This window comes from Sprattus sprattus (assembly GCF_963457725.1).
Source record: "Sprattus sprattus genome assembly, chromosome: 1".
Taxonomy (NCBI): Eukaryota; Metazoa; Chordata; class Actinopteri; order Clupeiformes; family Clupeidae; genus Sprattus; species Sprattus sprattus.
Window position 1 is genome coordinate 65,222,556 of NC_137920.1, and position 19,414 is coordinate 65,241,969.

General features: G+C 46.6%; 1 protein-coding gene across 5 annotated transcripts in view; it reads left to right on the top strand.

Moving 5' to 3' along the window:
- The window catches only part of nbeaa (neurobeachin a), a gene marked incomplete at its 5' end in the record, with an annotated part of 109,220 nt that overhangs the window by 86,645 nt on the left and 3,161 nt on the right, over positions 1-19,414 (top strand). For 2 of the 5 annotated variants that reach the window (XM_080851593.1, XM_080851594.1), the window contains 27 exons: positions 1,954-2,134; positions 2,368-2,492; positions 2,856-2,963; positions 3,241-3,455; positions 4,536-5,012; positions 5,731-5,885; positions 6,505-6,628; positions 7,201-7,320; positions 8,784-8,917; positions 9,914-9,975; positions 11,684-11,748; positions 11,997-12,105; positions 12,257-12,423; positions 12,664-12,788; positions 13,141-13,287; positions 14,070-14,206; positions 14,624-14,741; positions 14,860-14,962; positions 15,197-15,312; positions 15,649-15,761; positions 15,920-16,060; positions 16,165-16,284; positions 16,545-16,697; positions 17,475-17,642; positions 17,842-17,931; positions 18,704-18,896; positions 19,271-19,342. In XM_080851593.1, coding sequence (XP_080707719.1) covers positions 1,954-2,134; positions 2,368-2,492; positions 2,856-2,963; positions 3,241-3,455; positions 4,536-5,012; positions 5,731-5,885; positions 6,505-6,628; positions 7,201-7,320; positions 8,784-8,917; positions 9,914-9,975; positions 11,684-11,748; positions 11,997-12,105; positions 12,257-12,423; positions 12,664-12,788; positions 13,141-13,287; positions 14,070-14,206; positions 14,624-14,741; positions 14,860-14,962; positions 15,197-15,312; positions 15,649-15,761; positions 15,920-16,060; positions 16,165-16,284; positions 16,545-16,697; positions 17,475-17,642; positions 17,842-17,931; positions 18,704-18,896; positions 19,271-19,342 — 3,838 coding nt within the window. Of the gene's footprint in view, positions 1-561; positions 586-1,186; positions 1,265-1,953; positions 2,135-2,367; positions 2,493-2,855; positions 2,964-3,240; positions 3,456-4,528; positions 5,013-5,730; positions 5,886-6,504; positions 6,629-7,200; positions 7,321-8,783; positions 8,918-9,913; positions 9,976-11,683; positions 11,749-11,996; positions 12,106-12,256; positions 12,424-12,663; positions 12,789-13,140; positions 13,288-14,069; positions 14,207-14,623; positions 14,742-14,859; positions 14,963-15,196; positions 15,313-15,648; positions 15,762-15,919; positions 16,061-16,164; positions 16,285-16,544; positions 16,698-17,474; positions 17,643-17,841; positions 17,932-18,703; positions 18,897-19,270; positions 19,343-19,414 lie in introns of all 5 variants that reach the window. The other 3 variants (XM_080851591.1, XM_080851592.1, XM_080851595.1) reach the window with 3 other exon arrangements.

The following is a 19,414-nucleotide window of genomic DNA, read 5'->3' on the forward strand; positions in this document are numbered from 1 at the left end:
AGAATTTCAATAACAGAATATATGACTTATCGTGAGATAAATATGGAGAAGAGTCTTCTGCAGACTTTCCTTTGACTCTCTTTTAACTAATCTGTTGCCATACCATTGTTTTCTCGCCCTGAAGTAACTGACCTGGTTTAACCAAAGTTTTCCAGGCCGTGTCAATGAATGCCACTGGGTGCGGTGGACTTCCCAAATTAGCTGCAAGTTTTTCAAGAACGATGATTGAATCATTAAACATTCCACATAATGTTCATGTGATGTAGAGAACTCTGCATGAAGTCTAGCACCCACAGTGACATTGCATATCCACGACTGGGTTATGTTTCCTGTCATTTTCTCTAACTCTTCAGTTGAACCTAAGTTTACTTCCAACTAAACCTTTTATGGCTAAGAGAAGACAGTGTTAACATGTACCTATCTACTTATTTGATTTTTAATACCATTTTCTTTTTGTTCTTTTTCTTGTGTGTAATCTTCTGTTTGCTGTCTTCTCTCGTCCTTTTTTTCGTCTTTCTCTCGTCCTTTCCTTTTGTCTTTATTTGTCTTATACATGTGCAGAGTTCAAAGGTTAGTGCGAACACTGTAAGTTCCCATTTCTTTACCTTTTTTATAACGTTTTTATAATGTCTTTTTCTGAATATTCTGATTCCACTCTTGTCACTAACATTTTCCATTCTGAGTTCACGAACACTAACTAACTTTTATCCTGCCGCCTTGTAATTGCTGCAATCTAGTGTTGTATGGTTCTAGTGTGACATGTTACTTTCACAGTAGACCTCAAACAACATTTATAAAAAAAAAAAACAGTACATGATGGTGGATTTTTATCTAGGCCTCGCCATCTCTATTAACCAGGAAATGGAAATGCTAATGAAATAAAACCCTCGTATACCATGACAAGAAGATCGATACAGATACAAGCCAGGAACAAACCCCAAACTGATTACCTGTCGGAAAAATATCATTCTGTGCTCGGTCTTGCATGCATGTTGTCTAGAGTACCAATTAGGATTATTATTTTATAGTCTGGCACTGGCCTCAATGCGACAAGACAGACACAGGAATACATGGAGAAGACAGTGTAGAACTTCTATGTTAGTGGGCTTCTTCCTGAGGTGAGGCCAGTGCTCGCTCTCTCTCTTTCTCTCTCTCATGCTTACTTTACCCTTTATTGACACGGCAGAAGGAGTCAGGCCCCTCAAAAGAGGCTTTGGGTGGCGAGGTTACCCCAGTGCCAGCGGGCACAGGTCCAAGGGCAGAGGTGGGTAGCTAGCTGCCTGGGTGGTGTTCGTGGGTCGGGGTATGCACGGCTGACCAATCATAGTTCACTGTTCACACTGTTGCGTGTGTTTTGTTCACCGTCGCACCCACTGGTTCACTCAATCACCCAGCCCCCTTCCTTACCTCCTTGCCCCCCTCCATGGTCACAGACTTGTGTGGGGGCCTTATTTTAATCCACTGACACCCCTGTCCAGATTTACACTGATTGCAGTTTATATTAAATAAGCAGGTTAGTTGCACTGTCACGCCTGTACTGACCAGAAGGGGACTCTTGTCCATCACACTCCACAGCCCTGCATGGTGCTGTGCCCACGTGTGCATGCGTCGTGTGAAGGCACACACTTGCGTCCGACACGGAGACTATTGAGTTAGAATCCGTGGGATGTGGTTTTCATCAATCATGTATGTTAAGTAGTGGAAATGGTCAGTGCAAATGCTAAGACTATCAGCTAAGGCATGATTCACATCAGGGTTACACAGTCTAGTGCTTAATACTTTTTTTTAAGTTGAGCACCAGTTTGACTTGAAAGAGTTATGTTTTGGCACCTCTGCTGTGGGTAAAACATTGCTGTGTGTGTGTGTGTGTGTGTGTGTGTGTGTGTGTGTGTGTGTGTGTGTGTAAGAGAGGCTTATTAATGTTTTTCTATGGTTGTGTGTGTGTTGGGGCAGACGGAGCTGGAGAACGTGGAGGCCACGCAGGGCATGTCGTCAGAGACGGCCGTCACCTTCCTCACCCGTCTAATGGCCATGGTGGATGTGCTGGTGTTCGCAAGCTCCCTCAACTTCAGCGAGATCGAGGCTGAGAAGAATATGTCCTCCGGCGGCCTGATGAGACAGTGCCTCAGGCTGGGTATGTGCTAGATATCTGTGTGCGTGTCCGTGTGTATGTGTGTGTCCACGTGCACGTGCACATGTCTGTGTGGCACTTTTAAAAGGTGAATGAATGAACTATATATCAGTCTATCTGTGTACCTTCAGGTTGTATGCAGCGCTTCTATAGTTAAGGTTGTTAAGATGTTAAACCTCAAGTGTCTGTTACCAAATGCTACTACACTCTAATCAATCCCTTCCCTGTGTTGCCAGTGTGTTGTGTAGCCGTGAGAAACTGCCTCGACTGCAGACAGAGGCAGAGGGATCGAGGCAGCATGTGCTCACTGCCCATCAGCAAGACCCAGGAGAACCTGCAGAACGCAGCCTCAGCCAGCAAGGTCAGGCAGACAGACAGACAGACAGACAGACAGACGCATACCCACCACAACACTCACCGACACATCTACACCCCCACCAGAAATCACATAAAACACACCACAGACATTCATATCTCACCCAGCCTTCCCTTAACTTCCACTTTTTTGTAGTATTAATTTCTCCTCGGAATTGGGTCCTATCAAATCATAAGCTTCGGAGCAAGCGAAGCAAGATATTTATACATTACTGTAAACTACTGCTGGAAAATACTGCAAACTGCAAACTACTTCTTTAATTAAACTGTGTTGCCCTGAAAAGATGGGTCCTAATGGTGAGAATAGTTGTGCTGATGGGAGGATCTGTGCCATGTCTCTTTGCCTCAGAGTACCATAACGAATCTGCCCCTTAACCTCTCTCCCATTCAGGATCCCGACCGCCTGCTGCAGGATGTGGACATCAACCGCTTGCGAGCCGTCGTCTTCCGAGACGTGGTGGGTGGCTGGTACTCACTTTTGTATGCGTGTTTGTTTGTGCCTTTAAATATATTCTTGTGTGTGTGTTTGTGTGTGTGTTTGTGTGTGTGTGTGTGTGTGTGTGTGTGTGTAGGTGTGTGTGTGTGTGTGTGTGTGTGTGTGTGTGTGTGTGACTGTATTTGTGTGGTTGCCATAATTCACCTGAATCTCAAGATAAGATTTGTAACATTAGCTTTTCCCTGACTTCTGCCTGCTGTTTGTGTGTGTGTGTGTGTGTGTGTGTGTGTGTGTCCAGGATGACAGTAAACAAGCACAGTTCCTGGCCTTGGCTGTCGTCTACTTCATCTCGGTGCTGATGGTATCCAAGTACCGGGACATCCTGGAGCCTCAGCGGGAGATTGGCAGGTCCAGCAGTTTATCAGGGAGGAGCATCCGCCAAGAGATCAATTCGCCCACCAGCACAGGTGAGTCTCCAGCTGTTTCGCTCGTCCTGAAAAAGAACACTGCAGCGTGTCTGTCCTCACGTGGAACCAGGAATAACAAGTTAGATTGTTGTTAAAAGAAGACACTAGATCGTTATCACCAAGACATCGTTATCACTCGGATATTATCACTCCACTGTTTCTAACGCATACGCGTGCTGTTGCCATAGCCACTGCAATGCCCTTGACTCTGGAGGTTGTTTCATCTCACCCCTTCACACACATACACACACACACACACACACACACACAAACACACAAACACACACACACTCACAAGTCCCCTTCACAGTCCTAAAGTGGATTTACTCTCTCTCTCTGTCCTTTGCGATGAGCTAATCCCAGTGGGCCAGTGTTTCCCTGTTAGCAGTCAGGCACTGGCTTGCTGTGTGAGTAAGCGCAGTGCTAACGCTAATAAGCCTTCATCATAATGCAGCACCGCAGCTCGTCTTGCCACCACTGCAGGATAGAGGGTGGAGAGAGAGAGAGAGAAAGAAAGAAAGAGAGAGAGAAAGAGAGAGAGAGAAGAAAAAAACAAGGAATGCAGAGAGAATGGGGATTCACAATGTAGATACTGCATAGCGAGAGGGGAAGAAATAGGGACAAAGAAGAAAAGATGTAGAAGCATGCATTTTTTTTTTTTTTTTTAACAAATTACCTTTGGATTTGGTCACACAGATGAACCAGATAGCAGATGGTCTGGCTCCCGGGCTGTAAATGAATACTGTAAGGAGGAATAGGAATAATGAGGAAAGGTGAATGGAGAAAGAGCTAGAAGGCTCTAGAATGCAGGGTAGTCTGGGCTGGGTCAGTTCTCTGTGCTGGGTACAGATCACTCGAGTTGAGAAACAAGCCAACCCAGCAGGGGAAAACAGCCACTGGTGTACAAATGGTTTTGAAGGGAACAGCAAAATGACATATGATACATATTTTTGAATGTTGGTGTACTTGCAGTATATGTACTTGTGTGTGAAGAGTTTCTGGCAGTAAAGGGCAAGAACACACATGTGTGTATCCGGCGTGTTATACGTGTGTGTGTACAGTATGTGTGTGTACCTGTGTCCATGTCTCTGTGTAACTGAACACTCTCCTGCTCCACAGACGTTAGTCTGAGGGACCGCCACACCCCTCTGGAGGAGCTCCCCATGGAGGCGTCTCTCCCCCACACTGACTCAGGCATCGGGGATGACCACGTCTCCGGAGCCCTCAATGGCACAGACCTGGGCGGAGAGGCCTGCGGCGGCATGGGTGGTGGCATGGGCGGCGGCGGCGGCATCACAGGCGGCGGCCCGGAAGCCATGAGCGAGCTGCTGGGCACACTCTCCTCGGAGATGCACAAGTCCCGCGAGAGCCTGATGGAGTCGCCGCCCTCCTCCAGGGGCGTGGAGGTGATCAAGACGGCCTCGTCCATCTCCAGCATCAGCCAGTCCAGCAGGGGCATCAACGTCAGGGAGATCCTCAAGAGCCTGGTGGCGGCGCCCGTGGAGGGGGCAGAGGCCGCTCCTGAGCCTCAGGCCTACCACCCCGACCCGGCCCTGAAGAGGGAGGTCCCCATGCTCCCCATGCAGTTCCACTCCTTCGACAGGTGAGGGCACCACTCCATGTCTCAAAGTCTAGACTGCCTCTTTGGGTGACATGCCTTGGCTGGTGGATCACAAAGAGTTTTGGGTGGGTGAGGCAGGTCCGAAAGAATTTTGAAAGACACATTTTTCTTCACTATCAGTTGCACACAGTCCTTTGGAAATATCTAATGAGTTGGACAATATTGACTGGAAGTAATACAGAAAACAAAACATTTGTAGCACCATTCTTTTTTTTACAATTGAAATACATTTTGTTGTGGTACATTTTTTGACCACTTTAATGTCTAGTCTATCCTTTCATGTTTTCATAATTACAAGAACAGATGAGGAGTTTAGTTTATTGTGCATCATAAACATTACTGAACTAGAACCGCACTCAGAGAGCACAGTCCTCTGCCAATCTCGCAATGTTAACGAAAGTGAACATTACATTTGTGGATCTGCCCCCGGGATTCGGATTCGCTCCAAAATGTAACGGGTTATTCCCAATTTTACACCCCTCCACGTTTTGATAAGCACATAGTTTTTTCGTAATCCTGCTAACAGAGATAAACTGCACAAAAAACATGACCTCCTTTGGCAGCGGTAAGAACACTCCATCACCTTAAACTGAATGGAAGGGCTTACGGTCGTGCAGTGGCCTTGATGATAGTCCAAGTGGCTTTGCCTTTTGTATGACAACCTTATTTACCCATCTTCCTATGGATGCCATGCCTACAGGAGTGTGATGGTGCCTGTGAAGAAGCCTCCTCCCGGTAGCCTGGCGGTGAACACGGTGGGCACGCCCACCACCAGCGGTGCCACCACTCCTGGCAGTACGCCCAACATCTTCGCCGCTGCCACAGCTACGCCTAAAAGCATGATCAACACGACAGGTGAGCTGGGTGGAAGACACACCACACACATTTTTTTCTCACTTCTTTTTCAGTGCGTGGTGAGTTTTTCCATTTGTTTTGTTGACTTTGATCCAGGTATTATTTATTTACAGGGTTTTTTTTTCTAAACCAAATCAACGTTCCTGCATATATAAAAATATGGGGGGATGGGGGAGAGAGAGCGAGACAGGGAGATAGAGCTGCACAATCTAGCTGGCAGGGTTGGGGGTTAGGAGAGGATGTTTTGGGAGGGAGGGAGGGAGAGACACACAAGTGACCTCTAGGAGGCTCCCTTGAGCTGGAGCGTCATGCCTTCCTGGGTGCTGCTCATGACACAGCAGATTCTATCTGACAGGAAGTGTGCTCACTTCACACACACAGTGAATAATGGAATCCAGAATGGAATGCTGTGAATACTGCAATCACAGCAGGGCTCTCCATACCTGACTCACCATCAATTTAATAGTTACTGTAGAGAAAGAACACAATAGTGAATAAAGCAGTCGCTGTATAAAATAGTAGTAGTAGTAGTATTAGTAGTATAATACAATTGCCACAATTGCCGCTTGACATTTGTCCTTCATTTCTTCTGACCTTCTCTATTCCTCTTCTCCTGCAGGTGCCACAGACTCTGCCTCTTCCTCCTCCTCTTCCTCCAGCTTTGTGAACGGGGCCACCAGTAAAAACCTCCCGGCCGTCCAGACCGTGGCCCCCATGCCTGAGGATACGTCGGACAACATAAGGTAGGGGCCCTGTGGTGGTGCTGTGTACTTTCTTTCCCCTCTTCCTCATCCTCGCCCTCCTCTTCACCCTTTGATCTTTACAGTCTCCTCTTTCACACTTAACATTCCTTTTTCCATCCCCTGTTTAATCCTCTGTTCTCTCTTTCTCCCTATGTTCATTTTGTTCCTTATGAGGTTTTAATCCCTGTTTTCCTCCATCTTTGCATTCTGGTGCCATCATCCTAAATCTTTCTGCTCTTACTTCTTCTTTACTATTTCTATACTATTTCTGTGACCGTAATCTCAACCATACTCAACATACCGACCCCTACTGTATAAAAGCTGGGTCATATTATAATTGCGCGATGCTGGTTTGAAGGTGGTCTGTTTTAATCATGCGGTGTTGGAGGTTTATGTATTGGTACAGTTGTCAAGACTCAGACAAACCTTAAACAAGTTTGTCTGTCAGTCTGAGGCGGCTTTCCCACCTTTATTTAGAACACATTCAATCATGCATACTAACAGCAAGTTCTGATCGATTCCATGACTATGCGAAAGACTGTAATTATGATCCTGTCCCATTTGTATTGCAGTGCCTTTTGTGAAGTGGAACAGTGTCCACTGCGAACCGGGCTGACCCAACCAGAACTCAAATCCCTTAGCTCCCTGGCAGGATTCCAGGCAGCCCCCAGAGATGCAGGACAGTTCCTTAGGCAAGGAAGCTTCCATTGGTTGCCCCCCGCCCCTCCCCTCCCCTCCCTCACTCCCTCCCACACATCCTCTCCTAACCCCCAACCCTGCCAGCTAGATTGTGCAGCTCTTTCTCTCTCTCTCTCTCTCTCTCTCTCTCTCTCTCTCTCTCTCTCTCTCTCTCTCTCTCTCACTCCTTATCTATCTCTCTCTCCTCATCTACTCTGTCTATTACTACTTTACTCAGTCTCTGCTCTCTTTTTCTCTTAATCTTTCCTCTCTCCACTCTGCCCTTCTATCTCTTTATTTTTCTCTCTCTCTGCTCTCTCTCTCTTTCTATCGGCCCATCTCCTTTCTTCATTTCCCATCCTCAATCTCCTTTCCTCCCCTACTGCCGGTTGTCTCTGTACACACACACACACACACACACACACACACACACACACACACACACACACACACACACTAGTTATAGTGCACTTTAAACTGACTGTGGAAGGCTTTAGGTGTGGCTGCCCTGGGAGCACCCCTCTGAGCCCATAAGCCTGTCATCACTAATGGATTGATGGGAAGGGATTCACTCCTCCCACAGCACAGAGGAGCACACTATCTGGCCATAACCAAGCACATAGATTTGTCTTTATGGTAGCATCTCCTGCTACCCTTCTCTCTCTCTCTCTCTCTCTCTCTCTCTCTCTATCTCTCTCTCTCTCTCTCTCTCTCTCTCTCTCTCTCCCTCTCTCCCTCTCTCTCTCTCTCTCTCTCTCTCTTTCTCTCTCTTAACATACCTTAACTACTGAATGATAACACAGAGCCACAAAAGAGGCGGAGGCTGTGCCAGAGTGAATCCCTTCCCACTCCCATCCATTTTTTCTTTCTCCTGCTACCGTGGCAACCTCACTGCCATTCGCACTTTACAGCTAAACTCACACACTAAGCTTGTGTTATATGTAGGATTTACCAAAAACAACACGGTAAAAACCAGTACATACGGTGTTATCTGCTTAGAGAGAGGGAGAGAGAGTTGACCATGGTTATGGTTAGGCCTGAGGTAGAAGGCTTTTCTTGCCTGTAGAGTTAGAGCTGCTTTGGGGTAGCGGGTTGAACCACATTGCTCCATAAAACCTGTAACAGCTCCCTAACTCTCTGCACGTCACATGTTAACACGACCGCCCTCTCAGACTGCTGGGCGATCGAGCCTCACTGTGTTTCTGTTGTGAACAGTCTGACCAACTGCTGACCGCTGCTAACCCTGTTCTCTTCTTCTTCTTCTTCTTCTTCTTCTTCTTCATCGGTACTCATACGCCTGTCCTCTATCTTTTTTTTTTGTTGTTGTTCCATCTTCACGTCTCTCTCTACTTTTGGTCTCTTCCACACATCTTCTTTCCTTTTCTTTTCTTTTTTTCCCTTGCCTTTTCCTCCCCTCTCCTCTATTCCTCTCTTCTTCTCCTCTTCCTCCTCCTCCTCCATCTGTGCCCGTCCACAGCATCACCACGAAGCTGGAGCGGGCGCTGGAGAAGGTGGCGCCGCTGCTGCGCGAGATCTTCGTGGACTTTGCGCCTTTCCTGTCTCGCACCCTCCTAGGCAGTCATGGGCAGGAGTTGCTCATAGAAGGTACAGGTGCTGTATTCTGTTTCCTTTATTTCTCCCCCCCAACCGCCTCCTCCTCCTCCTCCTCCTCCTCCTCCTCCTCCTCCTCCTCGTCACTGGTGTCTGTGTGGTGGAGTCTTCACCTCGACCCTCAACCCACGTCACTGTCTGCCGCGTGTCTGTGTGTCTGTGTGTGTGTGTCTGCCACTGGCTGCCTCATGCCCGCATGGACCACGCACAGGTACCGTATTGCTGTCCTTTGGGGGAGTGGGAGGGGAGGTGGGGGTTGGAGAGCTGCAGTGCATGCTGGGACAGTTTTATGTCAGGAAATGTGAGGGACTATAGTAGTGTGAGGGTATTTGTTGTTGCTGATATCAGCACTGGGGTGGTGAGGGTACTGTGAGCTAGTTTAAGCTGCAGTGTTGCTAGACACCACATATAGAATCACTCCCACTGCTTCTATGTGTCTGTTTTTGTCTCAGACACTGGAGGCCTCTGACTGTGCTTTCCAAATTCCCCCTTTATCTCTCCCTTCATCTTCCTCTTCCTCTCTCTCCCTCCCTCTTTCTCTCACTCTCACTCTCACTCTCTCTGTCTATTTCTCTCTCTCTCTCTCTATGTCTCTTTCTCTCTCTCTCTCTCTCTCTCTGTCTCTCTCCCTCTCTCTCTCTCTCTCTCTCTCTCTCTCTCTCTCTCCCTCTCTCTCCCTCCCTCCTTGTTTACCTGTCAGAGGGCTGCAGTGGCTATGCTCTTGTACTGGTCGACCCTCTGTGCTTCTGTGTAGCATCAGTCAGTGTTTCAGTGCCTTATCTTACATAAAGTGTGTGTGTGTGTGTGTGTGTGTGTGTGTGTGCGCGCGTGCGTCTGTGCGTGCGTCTGTGCGTGCGCATATGTGCGTGCGTGTGTGTGCGCCTGCATTCGTGTGTGTGTGTGTGCGTGTGCGTGCAAGTGTTTGTAAGAGAGAGAGAGATGGCAAGAATATCCCTGTACTCCATTGCTCACTCTGTCTTCTCTAATGCTGTGTAGGTCTGGTCTGTATGAAGTCCAGTACATCAGTGGTGGAGCTGGTCATGCTGCTCTGCTCACAGGTAAGCTTGTGTGAACACAGCATCCCCCAGTTACATGTTTTACATTTGTATGCATAGATACAATTATGGGTAGATCAGGCTCAGAGATGGGGCTTAAGTTTGTGTGACGCAAAAAAAAACAGGAAGTAGTAGATACTAAAAGTCCTAATAAGAGAAGAGAGTCATGCGATGCTGTGATGCTACAGATCAAAGACTCTGAAGACAACTGCTCCACAGTCTACTTCCCTTACTCAACTGGAAGTGGACATATGTCATCACCCACAGGCCAGAAGTCTACTTCTCCATTTTTGAAAAAAAAAAAGAACAATTGTTTCTCTCATTTTCTAGGATGCGACAGTCTATTGTTGCCTGCCAATCTGTGTCTGCATTTTTTGCTCTTTATTGTCTTTGCAATGCAGCCCCTCCTGTTGTTCACTGAGTACACACGGTTGTCATGGCCACATAATCTAGGGTTAGATTCCAATAGAAGAAGGGTGGTAGCAGAGACTGCACTGCCCAGTTTTTCTCTGGAAGTAATATCAAAAGGTTTTTTTTTTTTTTTTGGTTGTCTTAGTTGTGTGCTCGGAAAAGCAACACTTCAACACACAACTGAATCATCTTTACACACACTTTTAACTCAACTTCCCATTTGAATGACATTATATGCCTTGATGTGTAATCATTATGGATTATTAACCTAAGAATTGACAGTGGTCTATATCCAGCCTTACATGCAGATACAGTTAATATATAATCACCTGTTTCCTCTCCTGTTTGCTCCAACACCCTGGAGATCAGCTCCCCTCTTTACATCCATCTCAGCTGTCCACACCAGAGACAATTCACACGAAAACTCAAATATCAAAATCCTTTTTTTGAGCCATCTCCCTGTTATTCTGGTTCTTCTCCTCCTCCAAGACGGGCCTGTGATGGTCCAGTGGCAGTCCAGTCCTCCTAACATCTGGAGTGTCTTTTCTTTCGCTTCTTCTGTCACACTTCCGCTCTGTTCTTTTGTCTGTCTTCATTTTGAGATGGCTGTGAAAAAGCTATGAAAAGACTGAGAAAGCCAGAAAGCGCAAAGAGGTCTCTCTCTTTCAGCCGCACGCCCTGCGCTTTGTGGAGCTGTTTTTGTCTCCTTTCTCCACTCCTCTACCCATCCTCCCCCCATCCCATCAGCCAGGGATAGTGTTACAGCTCTTCCAGGCCAGCCCTCCATTAGTGGCTCCAGGGATGTAACTTTACCTCAAATATTGATTGTCATGAAGGCAGAGGGTAGCTGGAGCTGCCATCAGTGTGTCCTTCCCAAGGAGAGCTTGTTCTCCATTAGGGCTAATGTAACACACAGGATCTGGAGGAGGCAATTTGATAAATAAGTCATGATCACGAATGAGTCAACAACCATGGCAGTAATGCTTACTGAAATGTCCTGATTAGTGTTTTACCCCGAGACTTAACTCCTGTCCTTTCTTCTTTCCAAACTCTTATGTGGTAATTATTCTGTAAAAAAGTATACTTCAATCTTAGTGCAAATGTTTTTAAGTATATCCATATGGCTAGTGATCCCAGTTTGGACCTGTTTTGAGATTTAAATATTTGGAAAGAAAATAAATGTTCAGAAAGGTAGACAGATTCACGTGGAAAATTGGCATCTGGATGCATAAACTGTACATCTGGATGCATAAACCCAGCTAAAAGCATCCTGTAATGTGAGAGCATGTGTCTGTTACAGGAGTGGCAGAACTCCATCCAGAAGAACGCTGGCCTGGCTTTCATTGAGCTCATCAACGAAGGAAGGTAACCAGGCAGCCTCAAACTCTCGTTCTCACTAAACACTAATTCTCTTCTAACTAAAGATGTAATCGTCTCGTTCAACTTTCTCAAGTTTTAGTCGTCTCATTCAACAATTGTTGGAAGTCTTTCCTCATGTTCTGTTGTCTTCTTCTGTGTGTGTGTGTGTGTGTGTGTGTGTGTGTGTGTGTGTGTGTGTGTGTGTGTGTGTGTGTGTGTGTGTGTGTGTGTGTGTGTGTTTAATTTTTTGTCAGGTTGCTGTGTCATGCCATGAAGGACCACATTGTACGTGTGGCCAACGAGGCAGAGTTCATCCTGAACCGGCAGAGAGCCGAGGATGTCCACAAGCACGCCGAGTTCGAGGTGAGGGGCAGCTCCATATACTACCATATCCGCAGCGAATAGCCACCGTCCCCTACACTAGGCACATAATCACACAAATGTTTCATGCTCTTTTGCCTCTGGCTCATTCTCTGTGCTTGTCTGCCTGTGTCCTGGTCCCCCTGTCCTGCAGTCCAACTGTGCCGGCTATGCCTCAGACCGGAGGGAGGAGGAGAAGATGTGTGATCACCTGATTAGCGCGGCTAAGCACAGAGACCACGTGACTGCCAACCAGCTCAAGCAGAAGATCCTCAACATCCTCACCAACAAGCACGGGGCCTGGGGCACTATGTCTCAGAGGTGAGAAACAGGGATGAGTGGAATAAGAAAAAATGTGTTCAAGATAAACACAGTTGTGTAAGATCTGATGGCGCACTTTTGGTATGGTTGGAAATTAGATCCATAGTGAAATAGTTGGAAAAAAAATGTTCCATAGTTAAAAAAAATGTAAATAAAAATTATACAATTGTTTGAGTGGAATATTTCGCAGGGATGAATCTGTGAACCAGATTCCCATAACCTGTCAATCTGTCTTGATAGCCAAATCGTTGATTTCTGGCGTCTGGACTACTGGGAGGATGACCTGCGGAGGAGGCGGAGATTTGTGCGCAATGCCTTTGGCTCCACCCACCCTGATGTCCCCCTCAAAACATTGGCAGAATATGGTCAGTCCTGGGTCTTACATCATCATTGACCCACTGATTGACAGCTAATATTCTTATCAAGTTGAAAAAGCACTAAAGTTACAGTAGCCCAATCACAACATTGTCTGTTCTTACAAGTCTGGGTTGGTTATTTCAATAACCCCGCTAGTGAGAATTCAGTTGAAAGTTGTACAACATGTGGTTGAAATCTCCTGTAGGAAAGTGCGCACTCTGTCTGTATCTATGTTGTCTAGGAATCTATTTAGGTGAGATGAATGAAGGTGGCTTTTCGTGGAGTTTGCATGTGATGAGCTCAGTGTGTGTGTGTGTGTGTGTGTGTGTGTGTGTGTGTGTGTGTGTGTGTGTGGTTCAGGTACGGACGAGGAGGAGGACGTGAAGGCCAAGAAGGCTTTCCGCAGCCAGTCAGTGGTGGCGCAGAACCCGGAGTGTGAGCTCATGCTGGAGGGAGACGACGATGCTGTGAGCCTGCTGCAGGAGAAAGAGATCGACAACCTCGCAGGTAACCCAGCAACTCACAAGTAACTCACAGCGCAGGGCAGCCGTCCCGTTACAATAATGGTCACCATGAAGAAAAAACTGGAGGTTTACCTTTAGACATTTAAAATGTGCTCTTGTTACCTAGATCAAGCTGTACAGGTCCTGTGCTCTCACTGGCATCAGGTCACCACAATGCCTCTAAATGTCTCTCTAAACTTAACTCAGACCTGAGTCTTCTGGAAGCCATTTATTTCACATATTACTTGAAAAGCTTTTGCTCATGGTTATGATCAGGAAGCATTTAATTCCAAAGCTTTTGTGAGTATTGGATTCTCACATCCTCTGATATGTAATATGGGTTCTTTTGTGCATTTTATGTGTTTTAGTCATACACTTGGTTTTCACAGCAATACTGTTTATTTCATTTTTAGCAAGTTTTCGCCCAAGAATATTTACTTCAAGAGGCAAGTTGTCTTTAAAAAACACTTACGGAGACACTAACCCCAGGCTCCATGATTCATGGATATAAAGCAAATAACATGTTTGATTCAGTGCTCCAAATTAAAGGAAGTGTCTAATTATTATTAATTTTTGTAATGTTGATAATCAAACATTTAACTAACGGTGTTCAATCTCAGCTTTTTAATCCATGGTAAAAAACAAACTATGATTTGGTGGGGTGAACAGTTAAACAGTGATATACCATATTTGACTCCAATGAGACTGTAGTACCGTAGACTAGGGCTGGGTCCAGCTCAGTGTGTTTGAGATGAAGACCACTGAATGTCCTTCTTCCTCTTGCAGGCCCTGTGGTTCTGAGCACCCCTGCCCAGCTGGTGGCCCCGGTGGTTGTGGCGCGGGGGACCCTCTCCATCACCACCACTGAGATCTACTTTGAGGTGGATGAGGATGACCCCGCATTTAAAAATGTGGATCCCAAAGTAAGTGTGTGTGTGTGTGTGTGTGTGTGTGTGTGTGTTGGTATCAACGTTGGTATCTATGTTGGTATCTACGTTGGTATCAACTCTAAAAGCCTTTGACACTTATTAAATGCTTGTATTTATACTTTAGTCTTCCATAGTAACATCTGACAAAAATATCTAAAGACACTGGAGCAGCAAACTTTGTGAAAATGTAAATTCGTGTCATTCTCAAAACTTTTGGCCACGACTGTATATTGTTAAAAGACATGAGTAAGCATGCTAGCAAACGTTTATCAGTGCCAACTGTGCTGTTGTCTGTGATTTATAACGTTTTTGCATGCTGTTCAGTAGGTTAGTTGCTAGTGTTTGACCAGAACTCCGTATTGCTCCTTTAAGAATTGAGAAGTCAGTTGAAACGTCTGATGTGTTTGTCAGGTCCTGGGCTACTCTGAAGGCTTACACGGGAAGTGGATGTTCAGTGAGATCCGGGCCGTCTTCTCCAGGCGTTACTTGCTTCAGAACACCGGCTTGGAAGTCTTCATGGCCAACAGAAGTAAGATCACTCAGTTGAACCATACTGTAAAGCAAACTCTGATATATTTCCCTAAGCCTTACAGAGACTCGATTTCTCTTGGGTATGTTGTGATTTTTATTCATTTGGTATCTCCCAGCTTCTGTCATGTTCAACTTCCCCGATCAAGCCACAGTGAAGAAGGTGGTGTACAGTTTACCACGCGTTGGCGTTGGCACCAGCTATGGCTTGCCTCAGGCTAGGTAAGATGCTACTAAAAAATGGTTCACCTTGCACGCATTAACATTGGCTGGATTATCATGTCGTACATCTCGTGAGTAGAAGAAGTGTAGTCTAAAGTGAAGCGCTCCTGAATTGGTACACGCTAACTCTGTGTGCCTAGTTTAACAGGAGTTCCGACATGGTTAAAGAGTGCTAGGCTACTTTGCTAATGGGACCCTTGATGAGAAAAGCTCTAACCTCTTTGCCCCCCTCAGGCGCATCTCCTTGGCTACTCCAAGGCAGCTCTTCAAGTCTTCCAACATGACTCAGCGATGGCAGCGGAGGGAAATCTCCAACTTTGAGTACCTCATGTTCCTCAACACCATCGCAGGTGGGCTACCACTGGACATCTATCACACACACACACACACACACACACACACACACACACACACACACACACACACACACACACACACACACACATACACACAAACCCCTAATACGAGACAAGCCCTTTCCCAAGAGGAGTGACGTAATGCTACGTGTAGCTGAGAGCAGTTAAAGAGGATGACACAGTACATAGTACAATAATAGAAATTCTGAATGAAATGCAGTACGTGCTGACATAGTCATTGCCATCTTTAAATCAGTCATTTTAAATTAATTTACTGGATGATTCTAAATAATAAACCTACTGTGTATTGTGTTTTGTTTGTGTTTTCAGGGAGGACGTACAATGACTTGAACCAGTACCCCATCTTCCCCTGGGTCCTCACAAACTATGAGTCAGAGGAACTGGATCTCACCCTCCCGGCGAACTTCAGAGATCTCTCCAAGGTAAGGTTCAGAAGTCATACTTTGGACCAAGATGATCACACAGTGATCCTTAAGGGCATGGGAAAACCAACAGTAGTGAAGAGGATAAATGTGTCTAGCGAATGAGAGGTTGGTCACTTCCTGACATGTCACACTGCCTCTGTGCCCGGCCATCTCAGCCAATCGGAGCCCTGAATCCAAAGCGTGCGGCGTTCTATGTGGAGCGCTTTGAGAGCTGGGATGAGGATGGAACACCCCCTCACCACTACGACAATCTGTACTCCACCTCCGCCGGCACCCTCTCCTGGCTCGTCAGGATAGTGAGTACAGCCCACTCCACCCTTTCACACTGGAATAACGGACAATAACCACAGCCACCAGCAGGGGACGCCAAACCACACCTGTCTGTCTGTCTCTTCTTTAGGAGCCCTTCACCACCTTCTTCCTCAGTGGCAATGACAAGAAGTTCGACCACGCTGACCGCACCTTCTCTGGCATCGCACGCTCTTGGAGGAACTGTCAGAGAGACACCTCTGATGTTAAGGTGAGAGTTAACAGAAAAAGGAAAAGACTATGTGATTTCATTCAGTGTATGATACAGGCCCATACTGTAATATTGCTGATGGGTATCATGTGTGAAGGGAATGCTACCAGGACAGTAGAGTGCAGATATAAATATTCATCAGTATGTGAAGGGCCCGCTAGCCCTGTTACAACTACCTTCGTTGTGTCAAAGCGTCAGAACACTACTGGACTGCAGGCGAGCTTCAGACTGCTGACTTTCTGTGTGATTCGTCTTCACAGGAGCTGATACCGGAGTTCTACTACCTCCCGGAGATGTTTATGAACAGTAATGGCTACAGCATGGGTGTGAGGGACGACAGGGCACTGGTGTGTGACGTGGACCTGCCTGCCTGGGCCAAGAAACCTGAGGACTTTGTCCGAATCAACAGGATGGTGAGGGACTTCTCATGACCTATTGGTTGTTTGATACATTTGGTATAATTCCTTGCTGACCACTTCGTTTTTGGCGTCCTATAGTTCTATTTGAATCGTGCTATAATTCTGCTGTTAGATGATACATTCAAGGATATGTAAATGAAATGCAGTTAACATTGCGGTGCATTTGTACAGTTCTATGTATGAACTTTTAGTCATTTCTGTGTGTGTGTCTGTCCCTGTTACCTACTCTATGGTCATGGTCATGGTCATGTCTATCCCTGTTACCTACTCTATGGTCATGATCATGATCTTGTCTGTCCCTGTTACCTACTCTATGGTCATGGTCATGATCTTGTCTGTACCTGTTACCTACTCTATGGTCATGGTCATGATCATGTCTATCCCTGTTACCTACGCTATGGTCATGATCATGATCTTGTCTGTCCCTGTTACCTACTCTATGGTCATGGTCATGATCATGTCTATCCCTGTTACCTACTCTATGGTCATGATCATGATCTTGTCTGTCCCTGTTACCTACTCTATGGTCATGGTCATGATCATGTCTATCCCTGTTACCTACTCTATGGTCATGATCATGATCATGTCTATCCCTGTTACGTACTTTATGGTCATGATCATGTCTGTCCCTGTTACCTACTCTATGGTCATGATCATGATCATTTCTGTCCCTGTTACCTACTCTATGGTCATTATCATGATCTTGTCTGTCCCTGTTACCGACTCTATGGTCATGGTCATGATCATGTCTATCCCCCTGTCATGTCCCAGGCTTTGGAGAGTGAGTTTGTGTCCTGTCAGCTGCACCAGTGGATCGACCTCATCTTCGGTTACAAACAGCGGGGCCCAGAGGCGGTGCGGGCGCTCAACGTGTTCCACTACCTGTCCTACGAGGGCTCCATCACCATGGACACCATCACCGACCCACAGCTCAGAGAGGTGCGTACAGCTCCAGAGAGGAGGTCATGTCACAGGATCACCACAAACATCTCATAATAACACTGATAATATAAAGTGCAAAATGGACTAGAAATGTTTTTAAAATGTATTTTATATTACAAAATGTCCTTAACTTCAACTTACATTGATTATGTCTCTCTCCTTCTCTGTCTTCCTTTTCTCTTCTGTCGTTCTTCAGACCATGGAAGTTCAGATCCAGACCTTTGGACAGGTGCCATCTCAGCTGCTCATTGAGCCCCACCCGCCTCGCAGTTCTGCCATGCATCTGGTGAGGTCCTCCGCATGCCTATCTCTGCTGTGTTATCTTCAACGTGACACGCATGACAATGTGTTCACAGCCGGTCACTGATGAATTTTGTGACTTTAATCTTCCACGGGCATTATACAGATGTCTCCGCGGCTATGCGGATGTTTTTAGCAGCTTTGGCAAGGACACCGATCTGCCACGGCAGCACACGCTGGCCTTGCCAACGAGCAAATTTGTCATCCCACGTCTACTTAGCTTGCATGGCATGTAGCATCTTAATGGACTGTCTGACTCACGGCCAAAAGAAGAAACGTGGCGTCAGTAAACTAGAACTAAGTGCTGCGTTATTATTCAGATGTGTGTCTAATTGGCTGAAATGAATCTGACCCAGGTCACAGTGCTTCACTCGGTTCTGAACATGGCGTGCACCCAAGGTCACCCCCCCACCCCCACCCCCACCCACTCTCCCCTGATCCTCACCTCCCTACAGAAGCCCCCATTCCTGCAGCCTTCCTCTGTGTGTTTACCTTGTAGCTCCACGCTAATATACCTTTCTCCATCCTGTCCTGCTCTCCTTGTCTGTTCATCCTCATCCCTCTCCCCTGTTCTTCTCCTCTCCCTCTCTATCCCTGTGTTGTATCTCCCTTCCCCCTGTTTTTTTTACTCCTCCTCTCTCTCTTCCCCATTTACTCCAAATCCATCCCCCTCCCCCCCCCCCCCCCCCCATTTCTCCCTCTCGCTCCCTCCTTCTCTCTCTCTTTCTCTTTTTCTCTTTTCCTCTTCTGCTCATCAGTGTTTCCTTCCCCAGAGTCCACTGATGTTTAAGGACCAGATGCAGCAGGACGTCATCATGGTGCTCAAGTTCCCTTCCAACTCGCCGGTGACGCACGTGGCCGCCAACACGCTGCCACACCTCAGCATCCCCGCCGCCGTCACCGTCACTTGCAGCCGCCTGTTCGCCGTCAACCGCTGGCACAACACAGTCGGTGAGCCAGGGCTTCACACACACGTTAGGGCATCACGTCACGCAGTGAACGCATCTGTCTCTAACACACTCAAGTCAAGGAGGCTTTTAATCCTGCTCCAAGGCCATTCATAGAGAACCTAAAGCTGGAATATCAAGAGTTCTATAGTTTCCATGAATCTATGTCTGTTTGGACTATGTCTCTTGTGCCTGTCAAGACTTAGTAGTGATGGTTTCCATGTCCAATTTAGAAGATGAAAATGTTGTGCGTCTCTGATTTGTATTCTGTCTGTGTGTTTGTATGTGTGTCTGTGTGTGTGTGTGTGTGTGTGTGTGTGTGTGTGTGTGCGTGTGTGTGTGTGTGTGTGTGTGTGTGTGTGTGTGTGTGTTTTGCAGGGCTAAGAGGAGCTCCAGGATACTCATTAGAACAGGCTCATCACCTTCCCATTGAGATGGACCCACTGATAGGTGAGTGTGCAAGACCACAAGAAAACATGGAGAGAAAGGAATGGCGATTAAGAGAAGGAGTGAGAAAAGGGA